This window comes from Cotesia glomerata, linkage group LG9, assembly GCF_020080835.1.
Source record: "Cotesia glomerata isolate CgM1 linkage group LG9, MPM_Cglom_v2.3, whole genome shotgun sequence".
NCBI classification, from domain to species: domain Eukaryota; kingdom Metazoa; phylum Arthropoda; class Insecta; order Hymenoptera; family Braconidae; genus Cotesia; species Cotesia glomerata.
In genome coordinates this window covers 15295684-15314144 of record NC_058166.1, presented here as the reverse complement: position 1 = coordinate 15314144, position 18461 = coordinate 15295684, and the positions used below count along the sequence as shown (strand labels likewise).

General features: G+C 26.6%; 1 protein-coding gene across 3 annotated transcripts; it reads left to right on the top strand.

Annotated features, from left to right (window-relative positions):
* Nucleotides 1–9084: 9084 nt before the first annotated feature.
* On the top strand, nt 9085–16612 carry LOC123272294 (mitoferrin-1-like). 3 transcript variants are annotated; one of them, XM_044738996.1, is made up of 6 exons: nt 9085–9397; nt 9971–10133; nt 12016–12295; nt 13738–13962; nt 14035–14245; nt 16071–16612. In XM_044738996.1, the coding sequence occupies exons 2-6, from the start codon at nt 10017–10019 to the stop codon at nt 16267–16269; spliced, it is 1032 nt and encodes a 343-aa protein (XP_044594931.1). In that variant the 5' UTR covers nt 9085–9397; nt 9971–10016; the 3' UTR covers nt 16270–16612. The 3 variants fall into 3 exon arrangements, with proteins under 3 accessions (XP_044594931.1, XP_044594930.1, XP_044594932.1); XM_044738995.1 differs by lacking the exon at nt 9085–9397 and adding an exon at nt 9568–9811; XM_044738997.1 differs by lacking the exon at nt 9085–9397 and adding an exon at nt 9568–9816 and having other exon boundaries at nt 9978–10133.
* Nucleotides 16613–18461: the final 1849 nt, after the last annotated feature.

The window sequence follows — 18461 nt, the reverse complement described above, 5'->3', positions numbered from 1 at the left end:
GCTCTACCAGTTGAGCTATCAGAGACACTATCCATACTTAATTACTCAGTCACCTAATAAGACTCACCGAGTAATAAACACAGCCGTCCATCTTACGGTAGAAAGCATTATATCTTTAATTATATCAGTATAAACGCGGCAAAATTATAGTATATCTTTGGTATTTTTACCGTAGAAATACGATTTTATTATTTTAAAATTATATTATAGTTAATACATAGATTTTTTGGGTTGCGGTCAACTAGTCAGATCGACAACATTCCAAATTATTAAAACTCTAGAAAATTTAAAATTCCGCTACATTCAAAGTTTATAAAATACATTAGCTTAAATAGAATAACAGCCGAAAAACAATTTTGTAAATTATAAAACACCGGGTTATCGAATAAAAGTAAATATAAATCTTATATTCCTCAAGAGTTAAAATTAATTTGATTTCGAAAAAGGGTTGTTCCGACGTATATTCATCCGAATACTCATCTATCCGAATAATGATTCGGCCGAAAATTACTCATCCAAAAAATTGGAAATTTTTCTTAGATGGTCCACCTTTACAATCATGAAATTTGAGTGTTTTCCATACATGCTTGTAAATTAAAATAAAATTAATTTTCAAAAATTAATTAATTTAAAATTAATTAAAAAAAATTTCTAATCTAATTATAAAATTATTTACATTTTTCGGCTAAATGAGTGTTCGTCTGTTCATTCATTTTGGCGTATAAATTTTCGTTGTTATGTTTTTTAATTTATTGAGACTTTGTAACTTTGAAAGATTCTATTAATATAGCTTTAGATTTTTCTTTATTTAAGATTATATTTTTCGGAATTTTAAAATTTGTAAAATTAATTATTTTAAATTACATTTAATATTTACTTTCTAAGTTCTAGTAATTTATTAATTCGGAATGTTGTTAGTCTGACTAGTTGACTGCAACCCGATTTTTTACGGTAAAAGTTCTAGAGTTTTACAGTAATTTTATAGTATTATTTCTGAACTTTGCAGCAAAAGTACGGTAGAAATGCTGTATAACTATAGTAAAAAAACTGGCCAAAATGACCACAGAAATGCCGTATTATTTCAGAATTATAACGGTAAATTTACAGTAAACGCATTAATACCGAAAATTTACGGTATTTCAAAAACCGCGAGGGCGGGATATCGAAAAATTTACCTACAAACATTTTTATATCTCAGAAACTTTTCTTAGGATCTTTTTAAAAAACTAGAGTAACGTTAACTAACAACTAAACAATTTAAAAAAAAAAATTCATTGATAATTACCACACAGTTTCAGAGATATTTATTAATAAGTAATGAAAAATTTACCAGACTTTAGCCGAGGAGGGGATACGTTAATAAAGCTGTGGCAACAGCGCAAGTTTTGTGAGTCGCGAAAGAAGTATGAGACGCGCATGCGCTGACAAATTTGAAAAGTTTAATTTACGTTAGGTGTAATATTATAGTTATTAATTTTATTTATTTAAAAAAAAAAACTATGATTATTTTATGAAAGTAAGTATTTTTTTATGATACTAAAGTTAGCCGACATTTTTAATTTTTTGATTTTTTTTTAATAATTAAATTAGAAAAAAAAAATTTTTTTATATTGCATTTACAGTTTTTGAAGTTTTTTTCAAGTGAAATTTTTTTATTAAATTTTTTTCATAATAATTTCATAGCTATAAAATTATAAAAACATCTCTAATGTCTGTTAACTTCAGTATAATATTAATGCTATCAAATTATTCATTGGGTCTCAATTTGAAATTTGGAACAGAAGAGCTGTATTTATTTACGACAAATTAATCTTATTACTATTTCTATTATTATCATCTATATTATTATCACTATCATAATAGTATATTGTGTGACTAGGGATGAAACAAAACGATTTCAGACCAGAGTGAAGTTGCCTGCTCGAGCGAAGCGAGTCATAATTTATAGCTAAATTTGTCATTAAAGACAAATTTGGGAAATGGAAAAATAAAGGAAAAAAGGATGAGGGGGGGACCTGGCATCACTCGGTCTGAAATCGTGTTTCATTCTGCGTCACACATTATATTTTTCATCTAAGTTGCATTAAAAATGCTAGTTTCAATGTCTGGAGCCAACCAGAACTAGATAGTTTCAGACGAATAGCGAAAATACCATTTTCTCCCCTCCGGGCGGAAATCCGTCGAGGAGAAATAGTATATTACACACCTAGGGAAGTAAAGTAAGAAATGTCTCAGATCACATGTAATTGTCGGCCGAGGCGAAGCCGAGGTTGACAAACATGTGATCTGAGGCTTTCTTATTTACTTCCCGTGGAGTGTATACTATTTTTTTGCTCGACGAAGGCAGAAAGCGGCACTTTCGTTTAGCGCAGCGGGCCGAAAGTTGACGCTTTCTGCCCGTCGAGCAAAAAAATAGTATTCTCACCACGGGCAGGAAATAAGAAAGCCTCAGATCACATGTTTGTCGACCTCGGCTTCGCCTCGGTCAACAATTACATGTAATCTGAGACATTTCTTATTTTCCTGCCCTAGGTAAGAAATATACTATTTATTATAAAACTTATAATAAAATAGAAAGTAATAGTTTATTTTTTATCGAACATTATTTGTAAATTGAATTGTTTTCTTTTGTCATTCTTATTTATGCTTAATAACAGAATTATAATATGTCAGTACAGTTAACGGTTAGAATGACAATTATAAAGGTATAAAATAAACAAACAATTAATAGGATTGAAAATAAAGCTGCAACTTTACGTCGCGGGCAGAAAATCGTTATTTTCTGTCCGCCGGGAAGAAATAATTGATTCCTGCCCGGCACAGTCGCATTGGTCTGAAATTGTCTAGTTTCGGTTGGTTCAACAGGCATTGAAACTCGCATTTTCAATGCAGGTTATATGAAATAGTATATTACACATCTAGGGCAGTAAAATAAGAAATGTCTCAGATCACATGTAATTGTTGTCCGAGGCGAAGCCGAGGTCAATAAACATGTGATCTGAGACTTTCTTATTTACTGCCCGTGGTGTGTACTATTTTTCTCCTCGACGGAGGCGGAAAGCGGCATTTTCGTTTAGCGCAGCGGGAGGAAAATTGACGCTTTCCGCCCGGAGGTGAGAAAATATCGGTATTATTATTTTTATTTTTATTATTATTGCTGATAAGATAATGAGGATTACGAGTAAAGTATGAATTCTTCAAACACCAAGTAGTATATTGCACGCTTCATAGCGCGAAGCGCGTGAGGTTGTGCTTTATACTCGACTCGTCAAGGTCAAGCAATTTTGTGATCTTTAAATGTCTCTATCACAACCATATTACACTTATACAATAATATAAGTAGATGTACACGGAGAAAACACTTAAATCAAACCATCTTTTACTTTCTAAAATCATTTCATGTAGCTATTTTGAAAAAAAAAAACGTTTTGAAAAAAATTATACGTGGACGTCCGGATGTCACCCCATTTTGGATGTACCAATGATTACTCCCGAACAAATTGATATTTCAAGACCGGACCTTTTTTATTAGTTTACGAATGCGATGAACTGGGTCCGTATTTCATATCAGTAGCCTAGTTTACGTATTTTTTTTTTAAATTGAATTTTTATTAAAATTTATTACGATATAACCGTACAAAGACAAACGAATTTTTCTTATTTGTCACGTGAAAACTATGGCGCCACTTGATAAAGCTAGATTTTTTTAGACTGCGTACGCATATAACAAGAAAAAAGGGCGCTGATATTTAAAAAAAAAAAAATACTCTAAGAAATTACTTAATTATAATTTTCTTTTTTTTTTTATCAGTTACACAATTTATTTTTTCTTAAAAAATGAATGAGCGTTATGAGACGTGCACTTTTGGATTTTCCAAACTTTTTAATATTTAGTTTTGAGCCAAATAATGTGTAAATTTAGTCTTTTTCTTCAGTCCAGCTATTTTTTTTCTAAAAGGTGAGTAATCAAGTTATCTATTGTTATTAAATTTCATTATTTATTATAAATATTTATGAATTAATCTTCATTTAGCAAAATTAATTTTTGATAAATCATTTTAAAAATCAAAACAAAAACGTAATTTTTCATTTTCTCGTAAAATTTCATTTTCAGAATATTGTCAATAGCTATTATCAAAATCTTGAAAATTTTTATAACTGCCGTTAATATTAGTCCTTATAAAATTATTTTTCCTAAACTTTTCCAAGACTTGAAATAATGCGTTAATAAATGAGTTAATAATAAAATAAATAAATAAATTTATTCCAACAATTTTTTAAATTATTTGAAACTTTTAACACTAGTCTGGAATTAAAATGACTTAGATAAATAAAAATTCTAGTATTTATTCATTTATTTACTTATTTATTTATTTATTTATTACATATATTCATACGCCAATCGGCTTTATACACTTTGGTAATCTAGATAGATAGATATTTATTATTATGCCAAGGCTATAATGGCCGAATGGCAAATACAAAATTACATATTTGATAATATACAGTACAAATAACGATAAACATTATTTATTTAACTACTTATTTTAATATTGATTGATTAATTTTCAATCTATTTTTATTTTGTGTATAATATTTAGATTTTGATTTAACTGAGAAAATAACTAAAAATCATGTTTTTGCTCACATACAAAATTCAATTAGCAATTTGTTGTTATGTCCTACTTTGTTGTTAACAATTTATATTTTTGGTTTATTTCATACAATTTTCAAACAATATTAGATCTTAAATGACGAACAATTATCATATATCTTACAATGACTTTCTTGATATTAGGATACAATAATTTAAATATCTAAATTAAACAAGTAATCAAATAATCTATTCTTAACCCGGGAAAAAATGAATTTGCCTAATTATATATAGTTATATATAATCACTTATATATAATTAGACCTGAAAATTAGCCAGATCTGATCATATATAATCATATATAATTATTTCTATAAAAATAAAAAAAATTCACCGTGAGCGGGGATCGAACCGGGGACCTGACGCTTTAAAGACTAACACGCCACCTGTTTACCTACGAGACTTACTGGAAGAGTAAGGCTTGAAATACCTACAACTAATGCAAATCGAATACATAATCGATTTTTATAAGTTAAATTAATTAATACAGTTCCATTATTTCATCCACAAAAAACTATAGTTTAAAAAATTATTAATCATTGGAGTAGCAGACTCTGAGATGAAAACAGAGAATGTTTTATAGTAATCACAAAATGCATATATAATTATATATGATTCATATATAATTAGATATGATTCATATATAATTATATATGATTCATATATAATTATATATGATTCATATATAGTTATATATGATTCATATATAATTATATATGATTTCCGTATAGTTACACTGATATTGATAGAATGATTTGTTTATATTTAATGAGCTTTATTAACTCTTAATAAGTGATTTCTTAACATAATGGGATTTAATATATATTTATTACCAGTTAATAAATTATTTATTAAATACGATTTATTAAATATGTTAATAAATATTTGTTAACAGTTAACAAATATTTATTTAAAATCAAAAGCAAAAATAGCAATTTTCTTTTGACATTTTTTATAACCTGACAGCTGGAATATCAATTAGATATGATCAGATATAATCATATATAGACTTATATATAATCATATATAGCCCTAGATAACTCTGGTCTAATCAGATCTAATTATATATAGATTATATATAATCATATATAGACCTAGATAACTCAGATCTGATTATATACAGTCTTATATAAAATATACATACAATATATTAGTCTATATATGATTATATATATTTTACATAAAAATTTAGATATAATGATATATAATTCTATATATTCAATATATAATCATATATAAATATATATGATTAGGTAAATTCATTTTTTCCCGGGAAATGCTTCAAGACTAGTTGCGTTTATTATTTCATTTGGTAATTCTTCCCAGAGAGACGAATTGCAGTAACAACAAAAGAAGTTTCATAATAAATTGTACAGAAATTTGGCATTTTAAAGTTAATGTTGTTTTTCTTTACTGCTAGTCTTTCTGATCGTCTTACATCTGTATCTTCAATGAACAATTCATGCAGATAACTGGGTTTACCAACAAGTAATAATTTATAGAAATAACAGCCTAAAAAGTAGATAATCTAAAATATTGAGAGAAATTAATATAAAAATTATAATAGAAGAAAGACCAATATACAAAAGAAAAAATATTAAAGTAATTATGTTACAAGATTGCTTTTAATTTAGCTAAGAATGTTTTATAGGAACCTTCAAAAAAATTAATGTCTGTGTGATAGCTATTAACCCTTCGTAACTCTCGTCTTTTTTAGTTTCTCGCTCGCACTATAGTGAGTCTCTATAGGTTGAGTAGTTGTTAGGCGGCGATCTGCTTATGACGCGAGTGACGAAGGGTTAATAAGAGCTGATATTCTATTTCTTGGACTATTGATGACATTGTTTTTATTAGATTTAGTTGTTTTCAGTAGTCGATTATGCCTAAGGTATTATTAATATTTAGTTGATAGAGCTGAAAATTATTGGAGTAAAATTCTAGAAAAAGAATATATATTATCATTAAAAATTAATAGTAAATAAATAAATAAGTAAAATAGTAAAATAGTAAATAAATAAATAAGTAAAATAAAAAGATGGATTCATAGTAAACTTTCGTTCTTTAAATTCAAAGACAAAATATCAGTGAAAGTTTTAGTATGCATTTGTAAATTTCATGATTTATGCTCTCATTAATTGTGTCGAAGCTTAGTGATTTTTAGTCAAAAAAGCGATGTGTTTTTTACCTGTTAACAAGTAAAAATATAAGCATTATCAACAACTTACCGCGTTTTGTTAATAGATCATAATTGCGATTTTTGAAAGTACTAGAATTGAATTTGCGCGCGCAAGCGCGCGCCTCATATTTATTGTCATGATATATTTATGTGTCGTTTATGTATATTATATTCACTTTCAACCAATCAGAATGAGAATAAATATTTTCAACCAATTACATCACGAATAGATTGGTTTCACATACATTTCATCTCAATTTTATTATGGGATGAAGAATATATACCTTCTTAAGGTGGTTGATAATATTTTAAAGATAATTACTTGCGCTATTACTCAGTATAGTGACTAAATTTATTATTACTTTAGTTTTTGCAAAATATTATAATTTAAAAATTAAAAGGTTGGCAATAGCCTAGTCGGCTCGGTACCTGCATTTCGAAAGAGTGGGACCAGGGTTCGATTCCGGCGCGCACCAATATTTTTCAATGATTATAAACTAAGAAAAGTTTGGAAAATCCAAAAGTGCACGCCTCATAACGCTCATTCATTTTTTAAGAAAAAATAAATTGTGTAACTGATAAAAAAAAAGAAAATTATAATTAAGTAATTTCTTACAGAGCATTTTTTTTTTTTAAATATCAGCGCCCTTTTTTCTTGTTATATGCGCACGTAGTCTAAAAAAATCTAGCTTTATCAAGTGGCGCCATAGTTTTCCCGTGACAAATAAGAAAAATTCGTTTGTCTTTGTACGGTTATATCGTAATAAATTTTAATAAAAATTCAATTTAAAAAAAAAATACGTAAACTAGGCTACTGATATGAAATACGGACCCAGTTCATCGCATTCGTAAACTAATAAAAAAGGTCCGGTCTTGAAATATCAATTTGTTCGGGAGTAATCATTGGTACATCCAAAATGGGGTGACATCCGGACGTCCACGTATAATTTTTTTCAAAACGTTTTTTTTTTTCAAGATAGCTACATGAAATGATTTTAGAAAGTAAAAGATGGTTTGATTTAAGTGTTTTCTCCGTGTACATCTACTTATATTATTGTATAAGTGTAATATGGTTGTGATAGAGACATTTAAAGATCACAAAATTGCTTGACCTTGACGAGTCGAGTATAAAGCACAACCTCACGCGCTTCGCGCTATGAGGCGTGCAATATGTGCGTTTCATTGCCAGCCTCTGTACCGGTCGGGTTTTCTGTGGTTTTCCCATATAGTTATGGAGGTAAAATGTCATTATAGAAGTACCTCCATACTATTTAAGACCGTAATGCAAATGCAGGTACTGATTATAACGCGTAAGTCGGCCACAGTCGCAGCACATGTGTGTCGGGCATGAAAGAAAAAATCCCGACATGCAGGGGGGTGGGGACGAAAAAGTGGTTGAGAGTTATAATGACGGGGTTGAGAGATTATATTGCGGAGAAAAAAGTGGAGAGACAATAATTCCCCACCCTCCCTTGTAAAACACTCTACAGTGATACAAGTAAAACCATCCTCAATTATAACCTCAATTATAATTTAAAAATTATATATATAAATATATAATGCCAAACAATCAAATAAGGCTGCCATCTGACGGCAATTATCAATATAACGACAATAATAAATTATTGAGCCAAAATTGGAAACAAAATATTTTTTTATTGAAAAAAAAAAAAAAAAAAAAATAGAATCTAAATATTTGAGAATTTACAGAAAATTTCTATGTTTAATATAATTAAAAAAAAAAAAATTAAAGATGATAATCAACGATTACTAATTATGGAGTTGATTTTTTCCAAAAATCTAAAAAATAACGATGAAGATAAATTTAAATAATATTTTTTTTCCAAAAAAAAAAAGTAAACAAAATTTCCCAATAAATTGAATTAAAAAAAAAAAAAAAACAATTTTTTTCGAAAATTCATAACTTTTTTGAGTAAAAAAATTTGAAAAACTTTTTTGAGTAAAAAAATTTGAAAAACTTTTTTATAAGCTAGAAAAAGATACAAAAACTTTTCACCAAATCGGGTCATATCAAAAGTGGTCGCATATAATATTCGCACGGGTCCTGCTAGTTAGTTGATATACATATATATATATATATATATATATATATATATATATATATATATATATATATATATATATATATATATATATATATATATATATATATAACATATATACATACATTATAATCGTTGCACTGTTTCAGATTCCAGCTCTGGTGCGTGTAGCGTGCACCGCTACGTCATACATAAATACCTAAAAAATATACCACGTGGTTTTTACTGAAGCGCACGCGTGACATGTGCGTACTGCTTAACCTCAAATTATCACAGTGAAATGACGATTTGGTTACTGGTTAGCGGGTTGAAATTACAAATAAGTTATTTTCTTCTTTTATTTTTATAAAAAAAAACTAAATCTGTAGTTAAATTTTCTCACAATATTTTACTTCAGATGTGTCAGTTTTTAAATAACTATTGATTTAATAAATTTCAATAAATAAAATATATCTACTCAATATTTGCTACGGTTAATGACAGCAATTAGTATTTATAAAAAAGGTAAGTTTTGTTTTTGAGATTGTAAACTAAGTTTACATTAAAAAGTAAAGGGCATTAATTTTCTAAGGATTAGATCGTTCAAATATATACAATACTTAATATACTTGTGTGCATACATATAAGTATGAGTGTATATATATGTATATAACTAAGTATATACGTATATATAAATATACATTTATATGCATCCACATATACTAGTGAACTGTGGGTAAAATTTGCAATCGACGTTCACTCACAGTAGTTGCAAATGAAATCTTAATCATATCATATATAAAAAATAACGCAGCGTACAAGTTCGTGTCATCACATGTTTCAAATATTTGAATTAGTTATTATTGACTTTATGAATTAGTTAACTCCAATAAATAAAAATATTTTTTTAACTTCATCAATGGATAATTAATTGCAACGGTGAGTTATTACGGCTGATAAATAATTAATCAATTGCAGTTTTATAACACATGCATATCAATATAAATTTATATGTATTTAATATATAAGGTGTAGTGGTGAAAAGTGAAGTAATAAAAAGTAAGTAATTGAAAGTTTAATTATTTAATTCAATTACAGGGAAGTTAATCAACGAACGAACAACCTGGAATATATATTTAATAAAATGGACATCGACGAATATGAATCGTTACCAACAACTTCAGTTGGTGTAAATATGACTGCCGGTGCTTCGGCTGGAATTATGGAACATTGTGTCATGTATCCAGTTGATAGTGTTAAGGTAGTGTATACTCTATAGTTTTGTTATTTAAATGTCTTCAGTAGCACAGGGATATAGTAGACTCATGTGTCTACTATATCTAGGATCCATGTGTTTATTTTATTTTTTTTATTAATATGTTTATTTTATCTGCGGTGTTTTACTCACCACAAATTATTTTTACAATTAGGTATAGATTTCATAATGTTACATCAGAATTCAGGTGGAATAATTGATTTTGCTAACACACTCTATTTTTACATAACCTCTGTTGTTGGAGTTGAACTTTTAATTTATTTGAAATTAAAAAAAAAAAATTTTTTTAACTATGAAAAAAATTTTTTTTTATTTTATAAATTTTTTAAAGTTAAAAAAGAAATTTAATTTGTTTTTTAAACTTTGAAAAAAATAATAAACATTTTTTTTTAACTGGACAATTTTTTAATTTTTTTTTAACTGAAAAAAAAAAATTTTTTTAGCTGAAAACAATTTAAAAATTTTTTTTTAAATTGAAAAAAATTAACAAATTTGTTTTTAAACTTAAAAAAAAAATTTGTAATTTTGTTTTTAAACTGAAAAAAATAAAAAATTTTTTTTTTTTAACTAAAAACAATTTTTTAATTTTTTTTTAAACTGAAAAAAAATTTTTTTTAACAGAAAACAATTTAAAAATTTTTTTTTAAATTGAAAAAAATTAAAAAATTTGTTTATAAACTTAAAAAAAAATTGTTAATTTTTAAAAAATTTCAAACAGTTTATTAAATTGCAAACTAAACTTTTAATTTTATAAAGTGATTAATTTTAGATAGATAGATAGATATTATAAAGTGATTAATTTTTTAACACATTAAAGTTTCAAATAGATATTCCTTGAATAATTTTCTCTAAATTAAATCAATAAATTCAAGAAGATCATATTTATATTTTAATTAGATCAATAGGCTTTTATTAATCAACTATTTTTCCTTATACATTTAACTGGTTCCATTTTCTCATCATATACAATCAGTGTATTTATCCTGGTTTACCAGGAAGTACATAGAATTTAATAAATTATTCTATTTGGTATTACCTAGATTCTTAGAATTGGTTGAATAGAAAAAATAAAACATGTAATATTAAACTTTGTTATTGAATATATATCTGATACTTGAGAGTGTGATTATAAAAAAAATATTTAAGATATTAGAACGGTGGTGTCTTATCTAATTGAAATGATGATAATGTAGACTAATTATAGCAAGTACTAAGACAATACCAAGATATCAGTAAATTGTAATAAAAAATGTTTATCATCGTTAAATTCAGCTTTAATAAATGATAAAAAAATATCACGACAACATTTTTTTTTATTTATTTATTTATTTACATTACAGTAAAAAAAGTTTACGATTAAAGATTTATAGTTATATTTTTTTCTTGTAAAGTTTGCATTTCATTGTGGATTATGTAACTGTCTCATCAAGCCGGTGTGACGAGTTCTATTTATGATTCGTATGTTCTAAAATCTACTTAGGAGCTCTATGTTTTTAATTCTTCTATAAATTTTATAAATTGCAAAGAAAATAATAAAAAAAAAAAAATTATGAGCTATTTTATTTAATTACTTAATTTTTATGCCAATAAATACTTCAAATTATGAATAATGATTAGCAAAGGAAGTTCGCAGCCCAATAATTACACTATTTTTTTTTCAGTCTATCACAATCTAGTTAACTCAATCTTTATACGTCATCTAGAATAAATAGTAAATAGGTTTTATTTAAAATTTAGCGTCGTCATGATCATTAGAAATTGTATTGAATACTGATATCGTAAATGATACTATGCCATTAATAAAAAATTATACTAAATTTTAATCGTGATATAATCATGTAATTTTTTTTTTTTTTTTTTTTAATAGACGAGGATGCAACAGCTGACACCTGAACCAGGAGGAAGGCACAATGCACGAACGGTTTTATTTAAAATGATACACCAAGAGGGATTACGTAGATCTTTTCGAGGAGTTTCTGTCATGGTAGCTGGAGCTGGACCGGCTCACGCATTATATTTTTCATGTTATGAAATGCTAAAAAATCGTATGATCACCAGGACAAATTCACAAGTTAATTATCTAGTCTACGGAGCTGCTGGTGCTATTTCGACACTGCTTCACGATGGTGTTATGAACCCTGCGGAAGGTAAACTCATTTTCATATCTAGAAATTATGGTAATTATTTACAAGTGGGGTTCACAATTTTAATTTTCATTTTTTTGAATGAAATTTCTATTTGATTTTATTGATATATGGGTGATTCTCTGTAAGGACGTCTTAAATCTGTACAAAATTGTCCGACCAAATTATTTTTGAATTTATTAGAAAAAAAATTAACAAGGGCTACAAAACTATCAGCTTAATCATAATAAATAAACAGCCGATTTAATTTTTGTTTTTTCGATATTTGTGTGTCTTTTGCTATATAACATCACAGGGGACTGTTTTTTTTTTTTATCAAATTGAGAAAAATCAAGCAAACTATTTCAATGCATTCAACTTTTCAAGTTCTCAATGAATGCTTACATTAATTAGAATAATATTAAGACTTATGGATCGAATTTTATAAATAAATTATAAATAAAAATAGTTGCCAGGGAACTGAGTTTTGAAGTGGCCCAGACACATATTTCCAGCACAAACGGTGCTTTGACACTAAATAAAATGGCGATAAAGCGCTAACAGCCCTGTGGTTATTAACTCAAGGCTAGTTAGATCCTTATAAACCTTACAAAAGGTAAAATAACACGCTGAATTTTTTTTTTTTTTGGCTTTGAACTTCTGGCAGGGGACTGTTTTTAAAATGCTTGGGACAAACTTTGTTTTAATGAATTTAATGAAACAAATTAATTTTCGGTACTTTTTATTGAAGAAGATTGTTAGTTAACTAATCAAGTTTATAAACATTATGGATCAAATTATATATTATTGACGAATTACTTAAAATTTAATCTTAAAGTTTTAATTTTGGGAATGGGACAGCCCAGGGGACTGTTATTTCGGTGGTTTACAAATTTATAGCAAAAACACCAAAATTTATTTCATTTTAGTATTCAATGCTCCAAATAGAAATGATTTTTTACTTTCATAATAAATTTTTTTTTTTAGTAACAAAATAACAATTTTTCTAATAAAAAAATGCCTGGGACAACAAAAAACATCCTTACAGAGAATCACCCATATATTTTTTTTGAAAAATATATAAAAAAATGATACATACAAATTTATACATTTTTCAAAAAATTGTAATATTAAAAAAATTTTTTTTTAATTGTTTCTTTTTTTATGTACTTTAAAAAAAAAAAAAATATGTCAAAAAAAGATAAACTAGAAATTTTATCCAAAAACATGAGAGCTAAAATTTTTTCCAACTTTTGAAGGCAAAAAAGCTATCGAAATTATTTTTTTCTTTCACGACATTTTTTATTATAAATGCGCCGTAAAAACAAACAGAATAAAAAAAATTGAAAAATGTAAATTTTTCACCTCGATATGCCCAAAAATATGGTGGGCCCCACTTGTAAATAATTACCGAAATAATTAAATGTGTTCTTAGGTAGATTCATAATGTTTCTATATTTTCGCAGTTGTTAAACAGCGTTTACAAATGTACAACTCACCTTATAGAGATGTTATCTCTTGTATTCGGCATATATATAAAACCGAAGGGATATTTGCGTTTTATCGTAGTTATACAACCCAATTAGCTATGAATATACCATTTCAAGGCTTACATTTCATCGCCTATGAATTTGGACAGTCTTTAATGAATCCAGACCATGTTTACAATCCAATAGCACACGTTGTTTCTGGTAGAATCTTTAGTATAGTTATTTACCTGTCTGCAAATTGAAATTTATTACCTTTTTTTTTATTTATAAAAGGTGCTATGGCTGGAGCTTCTGCTGCAGCGGCAACGACTCCTTTGGACGTCTGTAAAACGGTCCTTAATACACAACAAAATGGAGTTAAACCTCAAGGAATGGTTCAAGCTATTCAAATAGTATACAATTACGCGGGTATACCTGGGTTTTTCCGTGGTTTGAGTGCGCGGATTTGTTACCAAATACCAGCTACTGCAATTTGTTGGTCAACGTAAGTAAATTAAATTGCTAAAAATTAAATTAATTATTTAACCGGTTTAGTTAATTTGAGGTATCATAATGTATAATTTTGCCAAGCTAACGAAATTATTCATACAAGTAATTATAGTGCTGTTTCTTATTTTGGAGAAGAACTAAATTATCTTTTTGCTTTTGTTACTGATGAATAGAAAAAATGAAATGAAACTAAGATACTTTCCCAAGCAACACATAAAAAACTGTTGACTTTTTGGTAAATTGTATTTAACAAGAAGTAAAAAATTAATAATTGTCGACTTGAATTCAACAAAATATTAGCAAAAAAATTTTTGTACCGCTTTGGTTAGAAAGGAAGCATTGTAGTTGAAAAATTTATTTTTAAAAAATAAGATTGAAAGGTTTTTTTAGTTTTTCCATTCTTCAGATCAAATTTTAACTAGTATTGATATGTATTTTAAACTGACACTTAATTGAAAATGTGAACGCTTATAATTAAGCTGTTTTGTATTTTTTCAATTGAAAAAGATCTGTTTAATCTACTGATCAAGTTCCCAAGCGTCACAAATAAAATATTGATTTTTTGGTAAACTTTACTGAACAAGAAGTCAAAAATTAATACTCGTCAACTTAAATTCAACAAAATACATACAAAAAAATTTGTGTCGCTTGGGTTACTCAATAATTTTTCATAACTTAAAATTTTATATTCTGCGGTGCTGCTGACAATAAGAAACATTGAGCAATTTTTAATTATATTATTCCATTAAATAAGTTATTCTAAAAATAATCTATATTATTAAGAGAATAAGAATAATTTTGTCTCCAGGATAGTCATATGATAAAATCGGTTCTTTTAGTGAAATTTAGTGTCATTGCAAATTTGAATTTGTGCCTTTTCAAGGTTTCATATCATTCTCACCGATAGTCAATTTATTATGATAAGTATTTAGGCTGCATTCGAAAATGCTCCATCTTTAAATACATAATTAAGAAATGACCTTGTATTTTGAGAACTATTGACATTTTTAAAGATATAAGCTCATTCTGACATTACACTCATCGAGACCTTTCATTTGAGTACCCACATCAATTTTTCATATATTTATATATATTATACATATGTAGATATGAAGAATATATAAAAAATGCATGTGGGTACTCAAATAAAAGCTCTTGATGAGTGTAACATCGGAATGAGCTTACATCTTCAAAAACATCAATAATTAAGAAATGACCTTGTATCTCGTGAACTATTGATATTTTTAAAGATATAAGCTCATCCCGATGTTACACTAATCAAGAGCTTTCATTTGAGTACCCACATCAATTTTTCATATATATATATATATATATATATATATGTATCTATGATGAATATATCAAAAATGCATGTGGGTACTCAAATGAAAGCTCTTGATGAGTGTAACATCGAAATGAAATTATATCTTGAAAAATGTTAATAATTAAGGAATGACTTGGTATTTTGTCTATTGATGATATTTTTAACGATATAAGCTCATTCTGATGGAATTATACTTATCGAGACCTTTTATTTGAGTACCCACATCAATTTTTCATATATATATATATATATATATATATATATATCAAAAATCCATGTGGGTACTCAAATGAAAGCTCTTGATAAGTGTAACATCGGGATGAGCTTATATATTTGAAAACGTCAATAGTTAAAAAAGTACAGTGCAATTTAACAAAAGTCATTATTCAATAAAGCAAAATTTTATTTATTTATGTATTACAATTTTTTAACTATTTGTTTTCCTGTTAAAATAATTATTAATACTCATACATTTAAAGTATATAACTTTTTGCAGATATGAGTTCTTCAAATATTTCTTAGCAGGCAAGAAGCATGATGATCCTTGTCCAATTACAGAACCAGAAACATTTAACACATCAGTGCAACATCAATTACAGGTGTCGCGAACTAACAATCCGACTAGTTTTCCAGGGACAGTGTTATTTAATAACAAATCTTCAGGACCCGTGTTACTTGACGTAACACAAAGTTAGATAGTTATACGATATTTTAATACTAATGTCTCGTTTTGCAAAGAAAAAAAAACAAAAAAAATGAACATTTTACCATCGTTAAATTTTATAATTAAAAAGAGTTTATTAATTGATATTTTGTTAAACAAAATTGTAGTAAAACAAATTGGGTAAACATCACATTAACAACAATTTTCTGTTGCTGAAAATTGAAAAATAAAAAAAAAGTCAATGTTAGTTATGAATTGGTGATCAAAAAAACGACTGATGAGTATGTGCAGGTCACTGTCTCAAAAAATTATTATTAATATTATTGTTTTTTTAATTGCAAATATATGTGTATGGAGCCATCAAGTATTCTGTTGAAAAAAAAAAAACGATATGTGATTTGCATCTAAAATATTTAATTGAAAGATAAATTTTTGTCTTTGTCTATCTAAGAAAAAATCTTATCTTACAAAATGAAATTTAATATGACAAATGAACATAAAATTACGCATACTATTAGAATAAAAAATAAGCAATAAAATAACACGCTGTCACATATTGCAATGACAATTTTAAATTAATAATAATGTCAATAATGATGCTAAATTAATAGAAATCCATGGATTAACGAATTACATGCGATTTAAAATAATTATTGTTATTTGACAATATAATTATTATTTTATGTACCAAGTGTGTAAATATTTATTAGTAATCAGTTAATGCAATGAGACCTCAATATCAAAATTTCATTAAAAATGCATTTTTATTTTAATGTCGTTAAAAATAACATTGCAAACAAAGTTCACGAAAAACTATAAAATTATCTTTGTAAATTGCACAAATTTAATTACCACGCAAATTTTTTAGCGTTCCACTGGAAAAATTTTTAATTAATCTTATTAATTTATAAAAAAAAAATTCATAGTTAAATTTATATATAAAGATAAAAAATATCATCAAAATGAAATACCATTGTTGTATATTGATAAATTTAGTGATGAAATTTTTTATGTCAAATTTTTTTGGTAATGTTGAACTAATGAAGCAAATTTGTAAATTTTAACTGCTGATTTTACATGTTAGAGATAACTCGTGAACCCAGTGTCATACGATAAAAATGAAAAATATTTATAATTAAAAAAAAAAAAAAAGTTTTACTAAATGTCTTCATAAGTAAAACATAAACTTTAATACATTAATCGAAAACGACTTTATAAAATAGATCGAGAAATCCACCACATTGCCCTGCAAATTGGATCAAAGTAAAAAAACAAACGATTTCATTTAATATTAATATTATAAATAAATACTGAAGAATGATCTTTATAAATTACGGAGCATGACAATTTATTGTCTGATGATAGGACAATAATATTTAAATTAAAAAAATTAAGTGGATCTTCTAAAAAAATTTTTTATTTATTAATACTAAATAAAATCTTTGATTTTATTATTTCAATTTGACTTAATTTGGGGTGTGAAAAAAAATTGCGTTTCAGATGCCACAAGGGCGTATAAAAAAATTTTTTTCAAAAATCGACGTAAGTAGTTTCGTCCGAAATGTGCAGAAATGCAAAAAAAAATTTTTTCCAAACTAAAAATTTTTTTTGGACTTAGAAAAAAAATATAAAATTTTTATTATACGCCCTTATGGCTCCCGGGACCCCCCTCGGTTGCCATAAGAACGTATAAAAAAATTTTTTTTTTGGGAACCGACGTATTTTTTCAATGAAACGTGCAGAAATCCAAAAAAAAATTTTTTTCCAAACTAAAAATTTTTTTTGGATTTAAAAAAAAATATAATTCTTATTAGACGCCCTTATGGCATCTGTAATGCGACATGATATGTAATTAGTACTATTAAAAAGCAAAGAAATTTGGAGATTTTTGTTATCAATATTGCTTCCTAATGTCTGTGATAATTGTCATTTTCTATGATGTTAACTTTGAAAGGAAGTAAAATCATAAACGAACAGAAGATCAGACAAATTCACACTACTCAATATTGTTTTTAAAACACAATGGTGTAAAAGATAAATTAAATAATCAATTATTATTTTTCTGTAGCAATCCTCCAGTGATAACTCGTTAAGTGCGTATGCAATACAATATTTAATTAATAAATGCATAAAAATTTGTTTAATTTGTAACGTACTATTGCGTATTTAAGCTTCTTCACTGTAAATGACCGTGTATACAAGTTATAGAAGCAGATCGAAAGG